Genomic DNA, 27183 nt, shown 5'->3' on the forward strand with positions numbered 1-27183 from the left:
CTCTTGGCATTTAGACTATAAAACATATATACCGATGAACGTGGATTAAAAAAAAAAAAAACATACATAAGGCACCCATCCGCTACTACTGCTAGTTTATGTTTATATAGCTACCTATTGTAATGAAAAGCACGGGTGCTCGTGTATTAATTAACTGATATTTTATTCCAAAAGTTGTCAAAACATAAAGGGAGCCGCCACATTTAACAGCCTGTGGGGCGGAAATAGATAAACCCGGTAGAAAGAGTGCCCGCCCGTATGTGACGCTCCTTGAATTACAGTGAACGCACCCACAAAGAAGCATAGAAGTAGGGATGATCTGATTGGTCAACAGTAGCCGGTCTTCTATTGGTTGACAGTTGACAGAAACTCCGTGAGCAGAGCAGAGATCCGAGAGCAGGACTTTCCTCCGCGCAAGAGGAAACACTCTGCGCAGGCAGCTGTGACCAAGTGCGAGCACACAGTTTGAGCACGAGCAGGGCAAACTTGAATGCGAAAGCAAAGTTTGAGCACGAGCAGGGCAACTTTGAATCCGAGAGCACAGGTTTAAACATCGAGCACATAGTTTGAGCGCGAGCAGAGTAAATTTGAATATGAGAGCAGAGTTTTCTGAACGTCAAATCAAAAAGTAATGCTCTCAAATCAACATAATATGCTCTTGATTTATGATAGAAAATAACCTCCATACACATGTGTCAAACTCAAGGCCTGCGGGCCACGTCATTTTATGTGGCCCGCGAGTGCTTAATTATGTCCAATTATCTTTGGCCCGCATGATAATATCTAATTATGGCCCACCGGTATGTTGCACGTACCACTAAAACTACAAATCCAACAATGCACTGCCAGTACACGTCTATCAGGGGGCCGCGAGCGCGAGTCCTTGTCCCACTTGTTCATCAGCACCAGCAACCTGATCCTCTGTTGCCAATTGAGAGAGTGATCGACAATGTGCTTTTTTTTCAGAGTTCCTCTGACAGCTCCTCTGTGGAGCTGCTGGAGAACACAGTACCGTACTTTTTTTCTTTTTCTCTTTTAGCAGCGCCGTTGTTACAGGTGTTGTTACAGCAGTCGTCCCTTTACGTTTGTCGTCTGACCGTCTGTCACTGGACTGCGCTACATAACTGTCACATATGTCTAACTTCCTGCTGAGAAACGAATGACTGATATGACTGAAGGCACGAGAGTAAGTCTGCACGTGTCGGCAAGACCCCATAAGTTGACACATAGAAGTTGAAGCAGAAGTAAGCGATCCGGTGGTTTTGGCTAACTTCTTGTCAGCCGATGGAGTTAGCAGTCCCCGCCCTCGTCCCTACGTCACCACATTCACGCGCATCCCTTGGCTGCACACACAGAGAGGACCGCCCCTTTATGCCGTTCTCTCTCCTCATTGGATAAAGGTTGTAGGATACAAGGAAAGTTTTCTCCTCGGCTTACAGCAGAGCAGAGTGACTGACAGACCCGTGTTTCGGACCAAACACTCTATATAAGTGATTGCTGTCGGAAGATATGTAAGGGATAATGCCCGACGAGGTGTCCATTATCATAAATTAATGGACGACGCGGAGGCGTGAACCGTCCGACGCGAAGCGGAGGACGGTTGCTTCCGCGAAGTCCATTAATTTATGATAATCGGACACCTCGAAGGGCATTATCCCGCTTATACCATGGTCACTTACGAGAAAAATACATATTAAATAAGTCAGTCATGATTTAATGTTATTTTTACCGTTAAAATCATACGTCGACTCGTCTTTAACATAAGCGGCTGAGCGGACTATTTAATAACTCTTGTCGGCGATCAAAGAAAAAAAAGAGGGACACTGTGACCGCAGCGGCGTGCAGCCAGTGACTCTGCCACAGCCTGGTAGTTGATCAGTAAAGGGAGGTGAGGTGACGGCTTAAATGTTACGTGACACAAAGTTTTTCAGAGGTCCAGTGCACTTCTTACCGCTGGTGTGTTTACAGACTCCAGTGCCGTGATGCGCTGAAAAACAGTTGTTTTGGTCCGAGTGTCCGTTGCCGTGGTTACTAACAAGCGTTTGAGCCAGCGCAGTAATATTTAGAACGTAATCAGGCTATTTTACCGGAACATCTTTATGGGTGTCCATTATCATTTTTTAATGGACACCCAGCAGCCAATCAGAATCGAGGATTCACCCAGACCATGGTATAAGTAAGGGATAATGCCCGACGAGGTGTCCATTATCAGAAATTAATGGACGACGCGGAGGCGTGAACCGTCCTCCGCTTCGCGTCGGATGGTTGCTTCCGCGAAGTCCATTAATTTCTGATAATCGGACACCTCGAAGGACATTATCCCGCTTATACCATGGTCACTTACGAGATATACATACATATTAAATCAATTACGTATAATTTAATGTTGTTCTTACTGTTAAAATCATACGTCTTTCACAATAAGCAGCTGAGCGGACTATTTAATAACTCTCGTCTGCGATAAAAAAAAAAGAGGGACCCGCTGTGACCGCAGCGTGCAGCCAGTGACTCTGCCACAGCCTGATGGTGAGGTGACGGCTTAAATGTTACGTGACACAAGTTTTTCAGAGGGCCAGTGCACTTCTTACCGCTTGTGTGTTTACAGACTCCAGTGCCGTGATGCGCTGAAAAAAAGTTGTTATGGCCCGAGTGTCCGTTGCCGTGGTTACCAACAAGCGTTTGAGCCAGCGCAGTAATATTTAGAACGTAATCAGGCAATATGACCGGAACATCTTTATGGGTGTCCATTATCACTTTTTAATGGACACCCCGCAGCCAATCAGAATCGAGGATTCACCCAGATCATGGTATAAAACTATTTAAGACTTATATTAACACAAACATTCCGCTTACTTCTTCTTTAAATAAATATGAATCAATATTAATCAGTCAAAGTTATTAATATTGGTTAATGGTTAATCATGTGCATCCCTAATTAGAAATGACTATGGAAAGCTGCAGATAGAGCCATTAGAAATGAATGCAACTGATTTTTTTTTAATTTAATGATTATTGTTGTTTTATACGTAATAACTTACAAGCTTTATTCGTTTTAGGTTCAATATGTGCAAAAAGGTAATTTCAATAAGTTCTCAATAAACAACTATGTGGCCCTCGACTTGTACCATTTTTTAAATTCTGGCCCGCGGCGTATTTGAGTTTGACACCCCTGGTCTGGTGGGTCACAGCAGAGATGGCGTCAGCTGTGGACCAGTTCCACCTGGATGCGTACTGATGGGAGTCCTCAGCTACACTGATGGTCAGCTTCAGGTGCCTCATCTCCAGTCTCTCCAAGCACTTCATTGTGACAGGGGTGAGAGCAACAGGGCGGTAGTCAGTGAGGCACCATGCTGCAGAGGACTTTGGCACAGGGATGATTGTGGATGTTTTGAGGCATGGAGGGACAGCCTGGGACAGCGAGATGTTGAATATGTCCCTCAAGACCTCAGACAGCTGGTGTGCACAGTCCCTCAGAACCTTGTCTGGGATTCCATCAGGGCCCAAGGCCTTCCGGGGGTTGACCCTCTGTAGTGTTCTCCTCCCCTCTGTGGTTGTTAGGATGATGACTGGAGGCGGTGAGCCGAGAGGGGATGGTGGTGTGAGAGGCTTCGAAGCGAGCGTAGAAGGCATTCAAGGTGTCTGGGAGTGCTGGACCTTCAGGGCTCTGTGCGTCACTGTTCTTATAATCAGTGATGCAAGTTCCTTCTGGCTGCTCTGAGTGCTGTATAGGCCACTTCATTTCAATTAGTTTCTGAGGTGCGTATGGGCGGGGATAAAGGGGACGGCTGACGCAGCCCGAGAGTAGGCACAGGTGATATCTATAATTGCTTTTCGTTCAGAATCAGCGGGAGCGTCACGCCACACCTTTCGATCATGAGTTCAATATTTTAAGATGTAAAGAATTGTATGAAATAAAAGAAATGAATGAAGACAGAAGCAATTCCTTTTTGGTTTGTGGACACGCATTGACGGTCAGCCTCCCGCTGACTAGTGTCACCTAATTTGCTTTGAAGGTGCCACTACAAGTGCAGTTACCTCACCGTCCTTGAATGCAAGATCCCAGGTTCTCAGCAGGGAGTGCGCCTCTGTATTCAGCCGGTTTCTGATCATTAACATTATTATGAACATTATAGCTCAATAACTTCCAGGTCATGTGACCTATTGGGTCAAAATCAGTGTGGAACAGTAGAGCTACTCTTGCTGTATGATGCACACCTCTTTTTATACAATTTGAACCGTTATTATATTTTTTTAATGAATTTTTAAAGACATCTCATACTGTAAATATGAGCATTATAGCTCAATAACTTCCAGGCTATATGACCTATTAGCTCAGAATCAGTGTAGGACAGTAGATCTAAGTCTGCTCTATGACACATACCTCTTTTTATTGCATTTGAACACATTTAAAGGGACAACGAGGAGTTTTGGAAAGCGAAGTGTTTTCACACTACATTTACCATGAGCCTCCGTGCGCACGGTGAAATTCTTGGACCGCCGCAAGACGGACGTTTTGCCAAGAATGTTTTCATTCATCAAGAATGAAAGTCAGAGGTTCAAAGACGATCAGATACCGCCGTAGTTCCAACCATAAACGGCGATTCGGCGGCGTTATTCTCATGACCCGCCGGGCATATATAAAATATATAAAATAACGATAGAGACAAAACGATATATTTATCAAAAATGGACCCATTAACAAATGTGGGTAACGTAGATTCATCCACATTAATATGAGACCTTTTTATAACCAAATACAAACTCCTCTGGGTCTCTTTAATATTTGTAACACTTGTCATAATATAAATATGAGCATTAGAGCTCAATAACTCACTGTAGTCACTGAAACTTGGTGGAACTGCGTGTCAATCCCCCCTCACTTTATCTCCGCGTACCCGTCTCTCTCCAGCTGTCCTTTCAAAATAATGGTAACCTCACATCATCAGTGAGGTTACTCTAAAATCAAACCCTTTCCAATTCGTTTAAGGTTATTTGTTGAATAAATTACTCATTTAATGTCCGACTATCAGAATATAGTGACAGTTCCAGCTAATATGACTGAATAATTGTTACCAACTGAAGCTATGGCCATGCCTTCAAATGAAAACTCAAGCTTCTGATAACTTTTAATTACCGAGGTTTTACAGTGACGCTGATGCTGAAGAGGAGTTTCTTAAAGTGGACACAAAAATGGCACCAAAATTGCACATTCAAAACAAAATAGTCGATTTCCTGTTTGTTTGAGGCTATGGCTACCAGAGGCTTTCTTGTTTATTGATAAATATGCCAGTGATTCTCTACACATGTTACTTATTAAATGTGTATCACTAACTGTTTATTCTGCTCCAGTATCCAAAGACATTGATATGAGGTTAATTGGAGATTCTGCCCTTGCCCAACTCAACGTCCCCCCACAACATCACACTAAGATACAAACTCTACCTGCTCACCATCTGCAATTCAGCACAGAAGACAACATGCAACATGCAAGGATGACCCACTCCACCTGCTTAACCAGGCACATTGTTGCTTGTTTTTGCAAAACAATTAGACAATTAGACAATTAGACACTCTGCTGTTGTTGCACCAAAACACCACCTGAAAAAATATGTAACAATAAAACTTTCTCCCCAGGCCTTGAGAGAACAGTCTCTAGTGAGGATGAGCTGGAGGAAAGCACTGTGGAGGAAGAGGGAGAGGAGGAAAAAGGTAAACACACCTGCAATCACCATGTCACACTCAGAACAAAAAGAGAGATGAATGTTTTATTCCTGAATGGGTTTGGTTATGATAACTATGAATAAAGACTTTTCTCCTTTATCCACTTCTGATAGAAAACATTGTGCAGCGTGTCATTAACACCCTGAAGTTCCTCTGGGTGTTCATTCAGTCCCTTCTTGACGACATAACAGACGGCCTGAACTCATTCTGTAAAAACAGCCTGAACATCTCTAAAGTGCTGCGCTTTGAGCGAGCATTACTCACCCAGCAGCAAAGGAAGGTGGGACACAACCATGTCAAACTGATCAATGTTAACTGTCAAATCTTTCACCATCATATTTATATTCTGCATGTTGAGTTTGGACAAGAAGGTGTTTCCATCTGTCCGTTAGCTTGCTAATCTTTAATGGGTTGCAAGAACCACAGCTGATACTTCAAGAGAGAGGGCAAGGGCAGGGGACACCACTGTACCACTGTGCCTGCTTTTGAAATTGTGAAAAGTTGCATATCTGTACAGCACTGTTATAATTTATATCAAACATATAGTACACTTTTCTCATGGGCAGGTTTTCTGATTCTCAGGTCTCTGAAAAAGTGAGAATGACCCTTACCCCGATTACACTGAGACTGAAATGCAAATATGTATTGTACAGAGTTTTGTAAATCCATACACAATTACAGAGATTTACCACACAGTATTGTGGATGAGCAGTTTGGCAGCATTAGTTCTGTGGTTCTTTTCCTCTGTACAGGGCAAAGAGGTGACCCAGGAGAGTATAAAGCAGTTTTATGACAACTGGATGTCCCGTCAAAACACAATGTCATCCCATGATGACCTAGATGACTCCTTACCTCCTCCCTCACCATCACCCACTGCCCCCACCTCACACCATGCCTATACCAAGCTGAAGAGCCAAGCATCCAAAGTATCCTGGGGCAGCAGCTTTTCCAGGTAGAATGCAGAGTCACTGTTCTGTTGTCATCAGACACACATTCAGAGTCTACGTCAATGTCAGACCATGCGTGCTCTCCCTGCTTTTCCCCCTGTAGCTGTATGACAGATGAGACCATGTTGGGCTCTCGACAGCCCACCCAGGAGGAGCTGGATGAGGTTGTTCCTGCGTCACCAGCTGCTGATCAGCTCAGACGACGGCTCCTGAAAACCCCCAACATTGACCTGACCTCCTTTGACACTGACGACCTTTCACCAGGGTGATTAAGAAATCTTGGATTACTGATGATAACATGTAACTCTCAAAGCTTATAAATTGCAATACAACCGCTCACCCATAAACACTACATTTAAAAAGTTAATCAAATCAAATTTTATATGTCAAGATGTGTAGCAGGTGCGTGTCCTCTGGTCTTAAAGGTGCTCAGCTACACATAAAGATATTTAGAGAGTCCCAGGGAGGGAATAGCTGCACACTTTAAAGAATAGGCTTTCAGCTCTTCATCAGATTTACTGAGCTGACGCGTTTCGGCCAAAAGGCCTTCCTCAGAATAAATGGCACATTTGATGACTCCCTCTTTTTATAGGGTCCGTAGGTATCTCATTTACAATTATCAATGGGGGGGGGGGTCCACAGCTTGAGACAAGAATATTCTGTATCTCTACGTGTACATATATATATATATACAGAGACACAGAGACATACAGACACACACACACACACCCACACACACTAGCTGTCATTAGAGAGACATGGCTGGACACAGAGACCACTCTTTGTCTTCTTGCATTCTAAACTTGTTTATATTGGTTTTCACATCATGAGAAACAAGTGTGATCCATTTTGAGGCAAAGCAAGGCAATTTTATTTGTATATCCCGTTTTTACAAACAGTTTGTCTCAAAGGGCTTCACATGGCATCGTAACAACATCCTCTGTCCTTAGACCCTCACATCCACTGAGGAAAAACTCCATAGAAAACCCTTTTACAGTTTTTCTCAATTGCTAAAACACTAAACCCTGTTGTCTGAACCAAATTCTCAGTTGCCTAAACCCACTGATTGAATCAGTCACTCTTTTGGCAAAACCATCAGCACTTTTCACCTGTTTAGACACATCTTACCAACACATTTTCATTGTGATGCACCTGTGTTGCAAAATGCTGAGCACAGGTGGCAAAAGTCAAACACAAGTAAAGCACAAGTTTCACCGGTTGAACACAACAACTCAAAATTGATAACACTTGTGTCCAATGATGTGAGGGCACATATACTGTAAGCTAGTTCAGGATGAAGTCCTGTGGCCTGACCCAGTACAGAGAAATTACGCTGTGGCTGAGTTGTGTACTTCTCATTTCTATATTTTTGTACTTTATTTTTACGTAGGCTTACTGTATACAAGTGCTAAATGCACAAGATTTCTGTTTGTTTTTGTACTGTACAAGTGCTACGTGTAAATGCACAAGATTTCTGTTTTTTGTACTCCTTTTTTTTTTTACTATGTACAAGTGCTAAATGCACAGGTTTTTTGTTTTGCAAGAGGAGAAGATGAGAGGTGACAGGGTGAAGAAAGAAAGGATGAGGGAGGGAGGGAGGGATGAACTGGGCAGAAAAAAAGAAGGAAGGAAAAGGGGATGAAATGGATGTGGAGAGGTAAGGAGGAGGGTGAAAGAAAGGGAAGGAGAAAAGTGATACAGTGTAAATGCACAGGTTTTTTGTTTTGCAACATGCATTTAGCCCACAGTGAACGATAAACATTTATTTCTACAGCTTCATGTGCTGAGCATTGTGTTTTCTATTTTTCTATGTAGTGTTTAGTGGCTGCTCAGTAGTGTTTTTAATTTTGATTGACTCGGGGCACGATTTGGCAACAAAGTTCAGTTTTGGGCACAGATTGAACTGTTTTGAGGTCAAAGTTTGGTTTTGCAAGAAGAGTCTGAGGTTTTGTGAATGTAGCTTGAAAATTGGGGTTTGTGTTCACAGTTTAGAGAAAATGAGAGAAGCTTTCGAGAAATGTGTCTTAGCAATCGAGAAAAACTGTAACAGGGAAAAATCGGAGAAAGCTCAGGGTGAGCAACAGAGGAGGGATCCCTCACCCAGGATGGACAGACGTGACATAGATGTTGTTACAGACAAGACAGATTTGAGTCGTGTTTGACGGATGACGTGTGTTGTATTAGTGTTTATGTTTTTTCACTTGTTGTTACCATTATGCATTACAAGTGCATCACAGTGACAACTGTGTTTTATTGCATGAGAATTGTGTTTAGAGTTTTGCAAAAGGATTGACTAAGATCTGCAAATGGTGTTTTACTAAGTGAAGATAGTTTATGGTTTGGTCAAAAGGATGTTCCATTCAGTGAATGGGTTTCAGCAATTAGCAATTCAGAAAAACTGTAACACATCAGTTATTGAAAATGTTCTTACGGCCCAGTCCATCATCCAAATGTGAACAGAATGCTACCAGTATTTGTAGATGATGCTGTTTGTCCATGTTACTGGAAACTAAAAGATTTCTGTTTCTATCTTTGTCTCAAAAGCTATGAACATGATTCTTCTCTGAAGGAAGAGACTGGACAAGAGGATAATGAGGATAGGAAAGACGAGCTAGAAGAGGAGAAAGGTGAGCTAGAAGAGAAAGAGCAGCTTGGAGAAGAGAAAGACAAGCTGGAAGAAGAGAAAGGTGAGCTAGAAGAGAAAGAGCAGCTTGGAGAAGAGAAAGACAAGCTGGAAGAAGAGAAAGCTGAGCTAGAAGAGAAAGAGCAGGAGGAAGAAGTTGAATGTCCTGAATATCCAGAATGCAGCTCAATTGATTTCAGGGAGAGTGACGTAGAGAAAAGTCTTGATCTCACACCGTCTCCCAGACCTCTGAGTCAAGAAACCAGGAACCTCACTGCCAGTGAGCTGCTCCTTAACAAGTCAGTCAACACAAGAAACACATACACTGAAAATAATAACAGAGCATTTTTCGAGACAAGTTGTTCATCTTCATCTGTCCGTCTTCCTCTCCTCCCTATTTCCTGCAGTTTCTTTGAAAATGATGAGATCTCCAACTCTGATAAGTTCTTTACGACACTGCCGAGGCCACTGAAGCTGACCTTTGCTTTCTACAACACGATGGTGTCCAAGTCAGAGATGCTGTGTTACTTTGTCATCATCCTCAACCACATGATGTCGGCTTCGCTCCTCTCCCTCGTTCTGCCAATACTCATCTTCCTATGGGCCATGCTGTCTGTGCCCCGGCCCAGCAAGCGCTTCTGGATGACAGCTATCATTTACACAGAGGTGTGTTTGACATTAAAGACATTCTTCATTTCAGGACACATAGACAGCTCAGGCCAAATGATGTTTATTAAGCACAATGATTTCCTTGTTGGTGGAATATTCAAAGTTCTCAGAATGAATACACCAGACAAAATTAAACAAAGGATTATTTATTGTAGCTTTTTTGAGTTCTTATTTTCATGATGTTTACGACACGGAATATCAAATAAATGAGGATTGTTCAGTCAAGGAAGAGCGAATGGAGGCATCTTCTGGTGGGAGGAAAGGCAGGGAGAGCAGGCCAGCTTAATGGGAGTAGTGGATGGTAGACTGGTTCATGGGCAGGAAGGGGAGCTTGGTTTATCAGCAGGTTGTGGTTGGTGCAGAGGGATGGAGCTCTGGAGAGATCTGTGGATACAGAAAGAGTGTGAGACATCAAGGCCAAACTACAAGGTGCAATAATGATAATGAAAAAAACACAACTCTGCCCACACCAGTACGTCTTCCCCAGAATGAGGGAATAAATTAGCTCCATAAAATGCTTCTTTATAAAAGAAAAATAGATATTTATATAATCAAAAATCTGGATGAGGAGAGGAGAGGAGAGTAGAGGAGGGGAGGATTATTCATTGTTTCAGCTGAGCCACTTTCTGCTCTGTTTCTCTCAGCTGACTGTGGTGGTAAAGTACTTTTTCCAGTTTGGTTTCTTCCCGTGGACCACCTCTGCATACAGAGGCATCAACGCTGAGCGGCCCTTCGCTCTGCCCAACATTATTGGGGTGGAAAAGAAAAGTGGCTATGTGGTCTTTGACCTCATCCAGCTGCTCGCTCTGTTCTTCCACCGTTCTATACTCAAGGTAGCCATGAAAAATCCCTCCCACTCATTCTAGTCTATATATGTTTGAGAATAACTGTTGCTGTGCAGTTTGTTTTACATATTAAAATTCCTTTTGTGTCCGTGATGGTATAGTGCCATGGGCTGTGGGACAATAAGGAGGTCGAGATGCCTGATTTCTTTAAGAAGATGAAGAGAAAAGTGGAAAAGAAGAAGATGACAGCTGGAGATAAAATGGGCAACAAAGAGAGATCTGCCCGCCGGCTGAAGTTCCTGCCTCTCCAGGCCTCTACCACTTCCATATTCTGTAGACAAAAGAGACGGGACTCTTTACAGTCTCCTCATGGTGAATATTTATCAAAATCTGATAAACTGATAAATCTGACTTTTCTTTTCTTGGGTTCTTTTTTCTTTCCTATAATTGCTATACGAAATAAATCACAATATATTGCCAACATTTCTCCATGTCATTGTTTTACAGGAGAAATAAAGCCCAAGAAACAACCAAAGAAGAAGACCCGCCAACGAAGGAAGGCTCCACTGACCAGGAAGCAGAGGATCAGACAACATATCAGGAAGAGGGTGCTAGAGGCCAAAGCTTTCATTATAGAAGTGTATGCTGTTTTATTGTCTTTGTTTTATGTCTAATATTAGCTCCAGATTGTTGCAGCAGCAGCCCTGCTCCCTGTTGATGATGAGTCTTCTTTTTTTCCATTGCTTAACGTTCATCTGGTCTGATAGATATTAATGTACAGATTCTTAGTTTTTTCTTCCAAATAATGTTTGATGTTTAGTTTGTACTGGCGGTCATGTTTTTCTGCTTATGTGGGATTCTGATCTCTGCTTTCCTTTTTTTCTTCAGTGCCCTTCACATTTACTTACCCATAAGACAGTTTTTCTATGACATCATTCACCCAGAATACAGTCCTGTGTGTGACGTCTACGCCCTCATGTTTCTCATCGACGTAGTTAACTTCATCGTCACCATATATGGGTACTCAGCTTTTGGGGTGAGAGTAAAACAAACACTATACATATGAATATTTATTGATACTATACATTAACATGTGAACACATGTTATGACACAATCAGGCTTATCTTTGTCTGTGTGCAGAAATACTCTGGGGCAGTTGACATCACAGAGTCCCTGTCAGAGGACCAGGTTCCCGAGGCCTTCCTGGTAATGCTGCTCATGCAGTTCGGTACCATGATAGTGGACCGGGCACTGTACCTGAAGAAGTCTCTCCTGGGAAAGTGTGTTTTTCAGGTGGTGCTTGTATTTGGTATACACTTCTGGATGTTCTTCATCCTCCCCGGGGTCACTGAGAGGTAAGAGTTCATCACTTTCATCATTGTTTCTCTTTATCACCTATTGAATCTTGAACCTTAAAAGTTGAATATGTAGAATCTTTATTGAAAGCTATATTTAAAAATAATACACCCACGGGGCGTTTTGAGGGGTACAGAATTAAAGTATTGCTTTTCCATAAAAAACACATTTAGTCCGAATTAAGATTTTTACATTTTTTTGACGGGTTTGACAATGACTTACTGGTTGTGTCCGAAATCACTCACTCATTCCCTCCTCCCTACTCCCTATATAGTGAATTCAATATAGTGGACTATATAGTGGACTCACTGGTCAAATAAAAAAACACTTTCGGACACTACTCCGCCGCACAGTTAATGACGTATTACGTCGCGTAATTAAAACGTTCTGACAGCGATTGTAACAGCTGGTGCACGTACCATGGATACAACCATGGCAACGGCCGGTGTAGAGGAGTAAAGCAATATATTAAGCGGTAATATATATATATTTAAGCATCAAAGATGTTCAATCAAACCCACATAGTTTGAAACAACATTCAAAACACACACAGCCAGTGTCACAACTAAGCATAATGTTGCTAGCTTAATGCTAACGTTAATGTAAAACACCATAGACGGGCTAACAGAAATTAGCATCGCTATCCAGAGTCTGTGGTCAGTTTATAACACTTGTTAGGAAATTTGCTCCGACGTTTGTTGTGGGAGTCTGTGGAAGCCGTGACCGGACAACTCTGGCAGCCTGGACACATTTATTGAGGCTGCTGCACTACTGCATTTATTTGGTAGCTACACCGGTCGTTCTGGGCCGGTGTGTTAACGGCGTCGATCCGTGACCGCAATGCATGATGGGATATCTTGCTCCGGTTAGTGACCATCGGATGCTCACTACATTTCGCGGTGAATTGTGGGATAGATTCAGTGCACTATATAGTGAACATTAATAATCACTAAACATTCGGACACCACTACAAAATGGCGTGGTCACTATATAGTGCACTATATAGTGAGTAGGGGGTGATTTCGGACACAGCCACTGTCATGTTCTGTTTACATCGTACCAGCCAATAGCAGAGGTGGCAAAAGTACTCATATTCTGTACTTAAGTAGAAGTACAGATACATGTGTAAAAAATTACTCTGGTAAAAGTAGAAGTACTGATTCAACTCCTTTACTCAAGTAAAAGTAAGAAAGTACAGGCTCTGAAATGTACTTTCAAAGTAAAAGTAAAAAGTAAAAATGAATTTTTGCCGTTAATGAAACCCACATAATTTGATAATTTTGTTAAACAAAAAAAGTTCAGACAGAATAATCAAGATTGAACTGACCAGAGGCAGTGTTTCCCAACGTTTGGGCCGCCACAGACTCTCACAAAATAATAATAATAATAATTTTTAAACAGCGTTTCACCACCTCTCATCTGCCAGTCAGTCCACCTGCCGTCTCTCTCGCGTGCGGTCGCACCCACGTACAATTACGCGCACACACACGCACGCACGCGCGCGCGCAGACACGGGCACATGGACAGGTTGCTTTTGCCCCTCGTAAACGGTAAATGCGCTGATTGTACAGTGTTCACCCCCCCCCTCCCCCGTCAGATAGTCCGACCACCATCGCTTCCTTCCTCCATGCTGCTGCCTCCATGTTGCAGTATACAAGTTGGTAACTCGGTTCTCTCTCTACTGCCCCCCCCCTCTTCTTCTCCCTCTTCCCCTCTCTAGTTCGTCACGTCTTTTACCGGTGCTTTTACGTCGTGTCAAAAAAAAAAGTAACGAGCCTGTTTTTACAATGTAAGGAGTAGAAAGTACATATTTTTGCGTATAAATGTAGGGAGTAAAAGTAAAAAGTCGTCAGAAAAATAAATACTCAAGTAAAGTACAGATACCTCTGGCCAATAGCAACACCGGCATTGCAGGTTGCCACGCATTGTCTGTTGTTCGGCACAGCCAGAGCAAAAAACATTGCTCCCGTGGCGCTGGACCACGTCTGTTTCTATGGCTGCACAGCAAGAAACTCCTGAGCTACGTTGATGAAATACCGACCAATTGAAGTCATAAAGTGGTAATAATCTTTGCCATGTACAGTAACCATGTTGACTTAACAAAATAAAATTGATTGCAGACTGATCGGTTCATTGTAAAACATTTATTTACATAAATGTGGTGATTTCAGTAACGTTATGTAGCCCAGAGGCAGCCCTGCTCACTTTACATTCAAACAAACTAATGCGGCTACCATAGTTGTTAAATTTCAATGAGACCAACATTATTTCAATGTTGGTCAACATTAATCTCCTAAAAAGAATTTAACCAGCCAGCGGTAAACCTCTAAAAGTGTGCGGATAAGTTACTTGGCTCGTTTTCTCCCCCGGGATGAAGACGGAGGTCGGGCCCGGCCCCCGGCAGATCAGCTCAGTGAGCGGCTGCCGCCGCTGTGACGGCCGCTGCCACGGTCCCCGGTCGCAGCTTCCACAGACTCTGCACTTCTCCCAAAACAAACATCGGAGCAAATTTCCTGACAAGTGTTATAAACTGACCACAGATTAAATTGTGACGTGTTAACAGCGCTAAAGCCAGAATTAAAACAGTTTTTAGCAGCTTTACTGCTATGGCTGTCGGTTGCCGCGAAATGGTGATAGCGATGCTAATTTCTGTTAGCCCGTCTATGAGGTTTTACATTATACGTTAGCATTAAGCTAGCAGACTTTATGCTTAGTTGCGATACTGGCTGTGTGTGTTTTGAACGTTGTTTCAAACTATGTGGGTTTGATTGAACATCTTTGATGCTTAAATATATATTGCTGATTACTGTAGGGCAGGCTTGAGTGACAAATAAAACCTTGAAGCAAGAAGATTTTGCCTTTTGTTTGAGAACTGACATTGATGTAGGCTACATGCAGTAATTCAGTAACAGCTGCTGGTCTGCTCACGCCGATCAGGCTACAGATTAATTATTATTAATTGATTAGTCGAAATTAGTCGTTCCCTGTATGATTCATCACTTGACATGGCGCAGGCTGATCTTGACACACTCGGCAACGAACCTGGCAACCCAACTGCTGGAATTATTTTTTGTTGTTGCGACTACAATCTTGAGACACTAGAATGCAGTGTTCTGCTCATTCTCCATATTCAACCTTTAAGAAGACATTTTTTACACATGTGTAATATTACCGTACAGAAAAAGATACTTCAAATAGTATTGTATTACATATGATGGCAGTCTGCTGGGTGAGAGTTGCTGGCTTAAAGTTATCATTTCTGACCAGGGGCCTCATTTATCATTGTGGATACACCTTTTTTTACACCCTTTCCCCCCCGTTTTGTGCGTACGCACTTTTCTCTGCCAAATTTGGGATTTATCAAACCAAAACCTGACGGGGAAAAAGTGCAGACATTTACACCCATTTTGACCCTGGCGTACCGTGATTTACACCTTTTTTGAGGAACAGGAGGAATTGGCGACACCGTTGCTGAGTCAGAGAACTGCAGTGTGAGAGGGAGAGAGGAGCGCGGAGTACATTTAGAAGAGCACAGTAGGATTTTTTTGAAGTAAGTAGGCTAGTGGTAGTGGTGCACCGTTGATGCTGGCAATCCAACCCGCTCTATAATAACATAGGCTCTATGTTAATTGATAAACAGAGCGGATTGAGGATTTTGCTTTTTTGCTTTTACACACTGTAGTGTGAAGTCCGACAAGGATCAAACCAAGTTTAAAAACACACCGACAGCAGCGCACACTGATCTGCAGCCTAGACTGTTATTATTCTGTCACCTGAGTTAACGAGGTGCACGTGAGTTTGGAGCTGACGAGAGAATAAAGAGTGAGACAACGCGACCCTGAGGAGGAACTGTGAAGGACTCAGCTGTAATGGAAAATGACCTAAACCGAGTCCAGTAGAGCTGTAAGTGGAAATGCCTGCAAAGTAATGGTAACTATCCTGGAAATCCTGCTTTACATTGTTTTAACATTTAGGTGTAAAAAAAAAAAAAAAAAAAAAAAGATTTTCTGGGATATAGGGGCAGATTACATAAGATTACTCTTCTTTCTGCTCCCGTTTGTTGAGATTTGGGAGGTATTTGTTTTTATTGTAGCTTATTAAAATGCAAGATCATTTTTTGACTGAGTTATTGCCCCATGTCGCCGTGTATGTAGTTCCGCTTCTTTCCCCCGCCCTCCGCCCGTTGTCTCCGTTGTCACTTTGTTGTCACTTTGTAGCCGCTCCACAGAGCGCACATGGCTAATTAATATGCACGTGCTGACCATATGGCGTTCTGGGGGTGGAGTAAGAGGTGTGTTCACGTGTGCACCATTCTTGGGTCCGGTGTGATTTATCAAAGGGAAATTGCGGAGAGTTGTGCGTACGCACAGTTTGATTGATCTGAAAAAGGTGTAAATATTTTGGGTGTACGCCATTTTCGTCTTTTCGCCGTACGCAAAAATTTAGTAGCAGTTTTACACCCTCTTTGATAAATGAGGCCCCAGGAGTCTTCAGAAGTCTGAGGAAAGGGGCGTGGATTTTTGACTTGTGTATTTTCAAAATGTGGCCTGATAGAACCCTTTTTCCAGGATCTCCAACCCTACCTTTAACCCTGGTAATTTATGTGTTATCATGTATTCTTTCATACACGCTAATACATCACTGGATCTGGTCCTGTCTGGAATATGTGAGCCTTTACAAAACTGCCATACATAATGATACTCCTGTTCCTAAATCAAATCCAATTCTGCTCTACAGGAGGTTCAACAGTAACCATATCGCTCAAATCTGGTACTTTGTGAAATGCATATACTTTGGCCTGTCTGCCTACCAAATCAAATGTGGCTACCCAAACCGTATCCTGGGCAACTTCCTCACCAAGAACTTCAATTTCCTGAACCTTTTCCTCTTCCAGGGGTATGGGAATGGTGACATGTTTTAATAAAGATATATCTTTTTAGGAGCTAAAGTGATTGTAACTGATCAACACATTTACACTGTAAAAAAAAAAGTATTTTTTTGATTTGTTTGTTTTTTCTGATCTTCTGTCTCCAGGTTCCGAATGGTTCCCTTCCTGACAGAGTTGAGGGCAGTGATGGATTGGGTTTGGACTGAAACTACTCTGTCTCTGTCCAGTTGGATTTGTCTTGAAGACATATATGCTAATATATTTATCCTCAAGTGCCATAGAGAGGCTGAGAAAGTAAGTGCAAGCACGGACGATTCTGTTCAAGTTCTGTAGTGTCACCGTCATCATTATACAGTAGAACGTCCTGACCACTCTGATCACAGTAAGGGCCGGATCTACTAAAGGATTGCGTGTATAATAACATGTGCAAACTTGACTGCACGCGCAAACACATGCTGAAGCTGATGGCGTAGTGTTAGTTCTAAATCAGCATCAACAGCTTAGCTGTCAACACAGAGCAGATCAGCTGGCTCAGCCGCTATTTAAACTGCTCTAGCCGACGTCACCTCTCTTGCTGTTGCTTCCTCTGCTGGCTTTTTTGCAACCCACCTCCAACCCAGCTCCTCCCGTTATCTGTTATGAACCTCATCATTGTATATCTTGTTAGTTGTAGTAGGGTTTTCTTTGCTGCTGCGCTCCCTGCTTATGCCGTTGATGATGGCTCATGAAGGGCAGGAAGGTGCTCTTCCTGCCTCAGGCTTTCCACACAAGCACGTGGAAGAGCAGGGGGTCCCAGAACAGTACCATACCACCAAATAAAACTTGTGCAAGTAAATAAAGAATATATTTGACAAAGTGGTCCTGACTGAACCAGGCGCATCGAGGATTGCGTCTCTCAAACGGTCAAAATTGCACATGCAATCCATTTAGCATGTTTGCCTGAATGTATGCAAATATGAGCGTCACTTGAAAGGCAAGTCTTAACTGGCACAGCTTTGCACACAAATGGCTGTGGATACTGAACTAATACCTTCCACGGCAAAAGCTCTTATATCTCTGCATTTCCTCATGTCTGGGTCATTCCAGTAAACTGTAGCAGTTTTTCAGGTGTGTTATGGACCATAGTGCAATGCATCACACAAGGACAAATAAAGGGAATAATAATAAATACATTTTCACATTATGGCTGGATTAAAATGTATGATCTGAGTCTAATTGCTGCTATAAGCAAACTTTGACAATGCTCCTGAGACTATTCTTCTCCTTTACTGACAATCCATAAAACCAACTAATAAAAGAAAAAGTCAAAAGACTTTTAATAAACAAATGATAAAAGCTACACAAAATGCTCTTAGAAACATTAAAAGAATTGTTGACCCCTTTTAACGATTGACTCAATGATAGACATATAGAACTGGAGTCAAACACAGTTTGAGGAAGAGGCAAATACTTATATGTCTCAACAATCTCCATGGATGGTACTGGCTGCTGGCTTAGGGCAGTTCCTCCTGAAAGCAATCACTAACTTCTTAGTTTTTGTCACATTTAGATCCAGGAAGTTATCATCACACCAGTTCACAAATGAAGAAAGTGCACAGCCGTGGTCTGATTCGGCCCCCTGAAGAAGTGATACTAGGACAATGTTGTCCAAAAACTTTACAAGATAGCTGTCCTCTTGCACAGACCTACAGCTGTCTGTGTAGGCTACATGATAAATAACAAAGGAGAGAGGCCACAGCCCTGTGGAGAACCTGTATTTGAGGTGATGACAGAGGACATGCTGCCATTCACAAATACTCACTGAATTCTGTCTGTTAAAAAGTTTAAGAACAACAATAAAATCTGATCTGGTAGATTAAATTAGACGAAAACTGCTCAATTAAAATATGCGGCTGCATCTTATTAACAGCTGAGGAAAAGTCAGCAAATAAAAGCCTTGCATGTGCACTGGGTTTTTCAAGGTGCTTACAACCTGTCTAAGATAAAAATCTTAGCATCGTCTACACTTTTTCCAGAATGATAAGCACATTGGAGAGGATCAAGTTTGTCATTAATCAGAGAGGCAATTTCCTCTTTCAGTATTTTTTTAAAAAGACCTTCATCACAAGGGACGTTCATCGGCGGCTTTGCATTTACCCGTGCCTCAAAAAACAACTCTGTCTCAGAATGTTCCATTATTATCTCATAGCGTGGTGAATGTGCAGGTCACAACTTGTCCACGAGGGGGTTTAGGAGTTGTTGTATTTTGATGAGATTTGAGGGAAAGCCTGGGAATACCATGAGCCTCCGTTTCGTTAGCTGAGCAGCTTCGTCTCTGCCCCGCCGATCTAAAAACAGCTTGCACCAACAATTAAAGATGATGAACCCACTCCTAAAACAGGGATTATGGCAATGACACAGTTCTGGTTCTTCGATCAGGTAGACTGTTCCTGCCCCCATGCCCCTCCAGGTTCTTCCATCATTGCCTGGAAAATGATGTGCATTAACTCAGTCATTCTTGAATGTGGTGTTTCGAGACCACCTTGAGCCAATCTGTGTGTATCTCGGCACGAATATTCACTGGACTCAATACTGAACTGATTTAATTTTGGTGGTCAAAGGTCAAGGTCAGTGTGTCAGGTCGTGTTCTTGTGAATTCCGTGTATCTGAATACTCAGAGAGTTTTTTAAGTATGAAATGTGTTGAGTGGAAATGTGGGGATTGTTTAGCACAAATTTCCATTAAAGATAATGAAGGTCTTTTAAGTTTTAAGTTTAAAGCAGAAGTAAGTGGTCCGGTCGTTTTCGCTAATGCTGCGTTCCAGGCAGGCTTTTGAAATCGTAAATTACAGCTTCAAGTCACAACTTACGACTTTGTAGCGTTCCAGGCAACCCACTCGTGTTTTTCCGACCTGTTTTACCGGTGAAAGTCACTATAACGGCCACTCGTAACTTCCGACCGGTGAACTCGTACCAGATCGAACTGGTACGACTTCACGGTCGGAAAAATACGAGTTTCCTTGAACGCACCATAACAGTCCTCGTCCCTACGTCGCCACATTCACGGCGTCCCTTGGCTGCACACACAGCCCTGCATGCCGTTCTCTCTCCTCATTGGATAAAAACTGTAGGATACGATAAATGTTTTCTCCTCGACTCAGAGCAGAGCAGAGGGACTGAGAGACCCGTGTTTCAGACCAAACACTCTACTGTATGTAAGTGATTGCTGTCGGAAGATATAACTATTTAAGACTTATATTAACACAAATATATCACTTACTTCTGCTTTAAGTTAAAAAATGAGCTTTTAACCATATCTCATAAATGCATACAGTTGTCATCTTTTAGTGAGGACATTTTCTCTCCAAATAGTTGAATGTCAACCTCACTGTGACCTCCTAATGTCTCAGGAAGGATCATTTGTGACCATATCTTCTTCTAGAAATATCCACACCATCCAGGGCAGAAGAAGAAGAAGGTGGTGAAATATGGGATGGGAGGATTCATCATCTTTGCTCTCATCAGCATCATCTGGTTCCCACTCCTCTTCATGTCACTGGTTCAGTCAGCAGCTGGAGTGACCAATCGCCCATTGGAGGTCTCCATCCAGCTCAGCATCGCAGGATATGAGGTCAGGATGTATATGAGTGTATTTAACTGTGTGACCTACAACTGACAGTGCTTTCTGTTCCAAGATACTGCAGTTAGAAGGCTGATGATGTCCCATCATGCTTTGCACCAGTGACTGCAGATTTACATGTTCACTAACTATTCTGTTTAAGCCTTCTTCACTCTTTCCAGTTATCTCTAATGTACCTGTGCTTTACATCTGTTTGTGTTTCCACAGCCTCTGTTCTCCATGAGTGCCCAGGAGCAGAACTTGGTTTCATACACAGAAACTGCATTCGAGAGGCTCACCAACGTCTATGCTACCCATCCAGTAAGATGAACTTCATTATACTGTCAGCACCAAATACAAATCACTGATATGGTAGACTGATAAATATATGCTTGAGGGGCAAAAGCTCATGAGCAGTAATAATATTAAGAGCTGAAGTGAGAGCAACAGAAAAGGAAAAAGGTGTGACAAGGACCAGTCCCAGCCTGGTCAGATGCTGCATGAACTGATGAAGCCTCTTGGATGAGAGGTGAAACGTCTTCTAGACAAATAACCAAGTCCAGTTGCATTCGGTTAAAATTAAAACTATGACCTGGACAAATGAGAATATTCACAGGCTTAGGTGTGACAATGGTTATATGACTCTACTGAAAGACAGTGAAATATTGCTCCTTAAATAAATAAGTCTTCCATTTTAAGATGTATATTTTTCATAGTAAATTCTGAAATGGGGATTTTCAGAGTCCTCCGTGGCTTCTCTGAGTTACAGGGGGTCTCGGTGTAGCAGTGTAGTAGTATGTCCATATAACGGTTGCAAATGGATACCAACTGTCTTCGTAACAAAAAGACACACCAAAAATTTCACAAAATGAAATAAGTCTATATTTCAAGCTTGTTTTGTAGCAGAAGCTTCTCGAGGAGCTTCCGCTACAAACAAGCTTGAAATATAGACTTATTTAATTTTTTTGGGACAATTTCGCATTTCGGGGCTTCAATACAAGACGGACATTACATACGAGCAGCATGGAGGTATTTTGATTACTGGACCCTTTTCAGGCTGAAGGAAGACACATAATCTATAGAACTGACCTGGTTAATACCAACACTGTTAAACCTGAGGTCTAACAACTCTAACAGTCAAAACAAAAAGCTTAAAATCAGCAATCTGCGTCAGACAAGGCAGCTTCCAAAATGGCAAATATTTTCAGCCGCTCGTCACGTGACTGGCGTCAAAGTTCGATCGCGCTGGTCATTGGGGAGCCGAAATACAAAAAAAAAGGAAAAAAAAGGCAGCCGACGGACATCTCTATTCTGACAGGTTGCCGTCGGTTTCCGCCGAACCGCGTCATAGCTAATTACCCTAAAGTTAACCAGGGCTCAACTTCTCGTAACACTTTGGACGCTTTGGAAGCTTTGGACGCTTTGGACGCTTTGGACGCTTTGGACGCTTTGGAAGCGCGGCGACGCCTGTTGACGCTTTGGACGCTCAGTGTAGCCGGGCTCTCATTGAAAATGAATTGACTTCCGGCGTTTTGACGCTTTGGAAGCTTTTGGTGTGAACGCACAGTTAAAGAATCAATAATTATATTGTGTAGAAAGTCAGTTTACACCATTAGAGATGTTTTCCATGGAAGAGGTGTTTGTTAGGGAGGAATTTGTGGTGATGCCAGTGAAGAAGAAGAAGTACCAGAGTCCAGAGTGTATGTCTTATGCTGAAGGAGTTTATTTACTTGATCAAGGAGAACAGAAGAGTCGTCAACACAACATGAGTGCGTGATGCCACCTCAATTCTAAGGGTCAAACAGCAAAGCTCAGATTCTTATACTAGAAAGGTGGGCCGAGACAGCAAAGGGAAGATGTGCTAACATCCAATTGGCTATAGTGCATAAACATGAAGATAAGGATTCATACCAGCTAAGTGTCATCCAGTGACGGTGAGCGTTATCATCTTGCTCTAACAGAAAGTCCTCTAATTCATACTCTCCACTATAACACAGAGGGGTTTACTATTAACTACATAAACTATCTAGGGAAGTACAATTATACAGTGTTGTGCTGTCCCTTTTGTTTCAATAGTGAAGTGAATAGTGAAGTTTTATTTAATTTTACATGATAGAACAGAAATAAATACAGATATTGAAATAATGTCATAAATATGGAAAACTGAAGTATACCCAACAATTCACATGCTGAACTTGTAAAATACCCACCAATAAGTGCTACGGATGAACAGCTGAAAAGCTCTTTGAGACAACTGTTTGTAAAAATGCGCTTTAAATAAACTTACTTTGCCTGACATGACATAAACAGCTAACTTGATTCAATGATGAAAAGTCTCAGGGGGAGGGGGAAAGTAGTGATTTACGGTGATGATCAGCAACAGGAGACAAATTGAGTCATGAATAGTTGTGTTTAATCCGACCATCCATGGACGGTAAAAACAAGCTACTCTGCAGCTGTGAACACATTCAGCCTGTTAGCTTCCACATTAAAGCTACATACTGACTCACTTCAATGAGACCAGACTATAGTAAAGTGCTGTATAAACAGTGATGAACAGACTGTGACTTAATGGTTACTCATCACAAATTAAGTCAGCAAGCATTACAACCTTAACCACAGCAGATCTGAGGACCCAACAATGTAAATCCAGATATAGTTTTTTTTTTTTAGTTATAAGTGATGGGTTCAGCGAACATCCACAGAACAATCAGAATATGCACATTACACTAGTTTGATTTGAAACTGATGACAGTTGTTGAGACATGTCCATCTCCACCAAACTCTACACTGCATCAGCATTGACATTAAAGACACCTGTCAAGTTTGAAGTCAGTCAGGTGTTGGACAGCCATGCAAATAACACCTTTTACTGTAGATTATGTTCACCAAAACTTTTAAACTGTATTACTAGATTTCATTATTGAGGCACATTTACATTTGTGATCTTTACAAAGCCATACAAACCTGACGAAGTGTCACACACATGCCTGAGAACACACTGCACAAAAGCAACAGCATAGAAATAAATAACTATCATAGATTAATGGATATTCCTTACTTTCTTATAAATGATCTGAATATCTTGCTGCATTTTCTAATCTATTTTTAATTCAGTTTAAGACGGGGGAGAGTTTCAGATGGGTATAGGTCACTAACATGTCATGACATCTGGTCACACTGTTGTTGAGTCTAATGGTATTAGCTCATTTTGATTGAATTAGCACTGTGTCACCAGATTATTAAACAAGAAACTGAAGAAGAGAAATGTCATGTCTTGAAATATTTGAACAAAATTCCCATAATGTTTGGGCTGCAATCAATTCCAGAGCAGCCGTCTCACTCCTTTGATGTTCATCAATGATAACTTGATGATGTAGTAGAACTTTGTATACAGTGCATAAGGAAAGTATTCAGACCCGCCTCAATTTTTCACCATTTGTAAAATGAATACAATTATTTTTTCCCCTCATCAATCCACAATCAGCACCTCATAATGACAGCACAAACCCAGAATTGTATGCAAATTGATGATAAAAAAGAAAAACTGAAATATCACATGAACATAAGTAAAAAAGAAAAAAGAATTTCATTGATTTTCACATTAAAGCAGAAGTAAGTGATATATTTGTGTTAATATAAGTCTTAAATAGTTATATCTTCCGACAGCAATCACTTACATAGAGTGTTTGGACTGAAACACGGGTCTCTCAGTCCCTCTGCTCTGCTCTGAGCCGTAGAGAAAACATTTATCGTATCCTACAGTTTTTATCCAATGAGGAGAGAGAACGGCATGCAGGGCTGTGTGTGCAGCCAAGGAACGCCGTGAATGTGGCGACGTAGGGACGAGGACTGTTATGGTGCGTTCAAGGCAACTCGTATTTTTCCGACCGTGAAGTCGTACCAGTTCGATCTGGTACGAGTTCACAGGTCAGAAGTTACGAGTGGCCGTTATAGTGACTTTCACCGGTAAAACAGGTCGGAAAAACACGAGTGGGTTGCCTGGAACGCTACAAAGTCGTAAATTGTGACTTGAAGCTGTAATTTACGATTTCAAAAGCCTGCCTGGAACGCAGCATTAGCGAAAACGACCGGACCACTTACTTCTGCTTTAAGCTGCAACATAGCAAATGGTCTGAATACCTTCTTCATGCACTGTAGATTGTATTGAAGGTAAAAAAAAAACAGGGTTGGGCAGTTTGTATGCATAATCTATGGAAGATTTTATTTTTTTTGTATTTGTTAAAATGTTTGTCTGACTCTCTCTCCCAGTCTGCCATGCAGTTCCTAATGAAATACTTTGTAGAGGACATCATTGTTGCCAAGGTGAAGAGTGATGCCAGCCTGCTGTGGACCATCAGCCCTGCCAGCCGAGAGGCCATGATACAGGAACTCAGCAACTCCTCTCACATATACATGACATTACGTTGGACACTTGTCAGGTCAGTGTGTGTGTGTGTGTGTGTGTGTGTGTGTGTGTGTGTGGGGGGGGGGGGGGGGGGGTTTTGTATCTACAGTACGTGTTTCATACAGTACCTTCCCTTTTTATTGCTTTTGTAAAATGGTGGATACAATTTGGCTTTTCTAACATGAATTTACAACAAATATTCTCAAACATTTCAGTGAAAACAGATTTCATTAAAAATAACTCATGCGAAATAAGTGACCACATACATTTTTACTGCTTCAGGTCAGTATTTAGATTTACACTTTGGCCACAGTCACAGTGCTGAGTCTGTGTGGATAGGTCTCAGCCAGGCTGGCACATCTGCACACACTTCAATTTGATTCCATCCATTGGTGATGATTGTTGCAAAACTGTTCAGGTTCTGTCAGGTTGCACAGAGATCAGATGTTACGTAACAGCCCTTTTTAAATCCAGCCAGAAATGCTCTCTTGGATTGAGGTTTGAGCTGTGAGTAAGCAGCTCCAGATCATCCACCTTTCAATCAGTTCTGTGTAGCTTTTGCTCCAGTCTAGCTAGAAAATAAATCTTCTCCCCAGTCATGGTTCTCTAGCAGACAGCGTTGTTGCAGCGGCCTTCCTGGCATCCTGACTGCATGATGCTGCCGCCATCATGAAGCTGTACGCTTGGAGACTCCCACATACCTGTGGGTGAACTCAGGTGTAATATGAGCTTTTTTTTGCTCTGTCTCATAATGACATATGCACAGCCGCTCCCATCTCAGGTGCTGAAGCTTTTACTTGTTTCAAAATGCTTTCACTGATTTTCTGGCAAAACGTGGAAACTTTTTTTTTTTTTTTAATCCAGCAAAACCAATCAAGATCAATCAGTCAAGGTGGGAGTGCAGCAGTCTATCCATGCTGTAGGTTAACCTCCTGCACATCTTCTGTACACTGTGCTGTAGCAGGTTTTTTGTGTAAAGTTTTGTTGAAAAAGCCTTGATTCCATTCATAAAAGCAGTAAAAGATGAAAACATTTGAGGGGCTGAATACTTGTGGTTGGTGTTGTATAGGCCCAATAGTTCCTGAACTGTTTGTATTATGTCATTTTTCTTTCTAGGGTCTTTAGAAATGTATCAACTCTCATACTGTAGAAACATGGTGGCAGCCAGTGCTTCTGAAACATTCAGTTTCTGTTTACTTTGTAGAATTGTAATGCAGGTTAAAGGGACAACGAGGAGTTTTGGAAAAGCAAAGCGTTTTCACACTACATTTATGAGCCTCCGTGCGCACCGTGAAATTCTTTGACCGGCGCAAGACAGACTCATGTTTTCATTCATCAAGAATTAAAGTCAGAGGTTGGAAGACGATCACATACCGTTGTAGTTCCGACCATAAACGGCGATTCGGCGGCGTTATTCTCATGACCAAAGTAAGGAAACGCTGGTCGGCTCGCCCAGCATTTCCGCCACCACTAATAATAACAAAATAACGATAGAGACGAAACAATATATTTATCGAAAATGGGCCCATTAACAAGTGTGGGTAACGTAGATTCATCCACATTAACGTGAGACTTTTTTATAACCAAATAGAAACTCCTTGTTGTACCTTTAATTACTGTAATGAAGCTGCACATTGACTACATTCAACAGTCATCCATTGAATAAAGCCCTCTCTGCTGCCCTCCTCAGGAACGCATCCATATCCATGAACGTAGAGAGTGTGGGTGAAAACACTGTGAAGTTCCAGGATGAGGACTTGAGGGAAGGGATTGTCCACATGCTTCGGGGCAACAGCAGCAAACCTGTGTGAGTCTCAGTCTATATCCAACCTGCTGCTCTTTTCCCTTTTGTCTCTTCTGCAGTGTCATTTTAGCTCAATTTGATCAATTTGTGTGTTACATTCCATGTTTTCACATGTGTTTTTTCAGTCTGTATTGTGTTGTTAAATTGATGTTATTCTGTTGTAGGATTATTAACGATCTGCTTCCAAAGTTCATCAGAGGTCCCAAAGGACCAGAGTCCAAAATGGCAACCAGGATGAAAGTAGGTTAGTTACCATTCATTTTCCATCGACACGGCCACAAATGATCATTTGCTGAACTATGATCAATTGGACTTCTGTTTGGGTTTTGATTGGTTTCTTTTTATTCACACACACACACACACACACACACACGATGATGGGAT

General features: G+C 42.0%; 1 protein-coding gene across 1 annotated transcript in view; it reads left to right on the top strand.

Moving 5' to 3' along the window:
- The window catches only part of LOC146983892 (piezo-type mechanosensitive ion channel component 2), a 151013-nt gene that overhangs the window by 122268 nt on the left and 1562 nt on the right, over positions 1–27183 (top strand). The window contains exons 36-53 of the mRNA XM_085783039.1: positions 5635–5709; positions 5835–6001; positions 6474–6673; positions 6772–6933; positions 9213–9590; positions 9699–9957; positions 10605–10793; positions 10907–11117; positions 11253–11385; positions 11634–11781; positions 11887–12101; positions 16840–16998; positions 17137–17284; positions 20411–20599; positions 20816–20908; positions 24860–25029; positions 26686–26802; positions 26964–27043. Coding sequence (XP_085639165.1) covers positions 5635–5709; positions 5835–6001; positions 6474–6673; positions 6772–6933; positions 9213–9590; positions 9699–9957; positions 10605–10793; positions 10907–11117; positions 11253–11385; positions 11634–11781; positions 11887–12101; positions 16840–16998; positions 17137–17284; positions 20411–20599; positions 20816–20908; positions 24860–25029; positions 26686–26802; positions 26964–27043 — 3093 coding nt within the window. The remainder of the gene's footprint in view (positions 1–5634; positions 5710–5834; positions 6002–6473; positions 6674–6771; positions 6934–9212; positions 9591–9698; positions 9958–10604; positions 10794–10906; positions 11118–11252; positions 11386–11633; positions 11782–11886; positions 12102–16839; positions 16999–17136; positions 17285–20410; positions 20600–20815; positions 20909–24859; positions 25030–26685; positions 26803–26963; positions 27044–27183) is intronic.

The sequence above is a fragment of the Trachurus japonicus genome, chromosome 7 (assembly GCF_045865225.1).
Source record: "Trachurus japonicus isolate A0001 chromosome 7, Traja_1.0".
Lineage (NCBI taxonomy): Eukaryota > Metazoa > Chordata > Actinopteri > Carangiformes > Carangidae > Trachurus > Trachurus japonicus.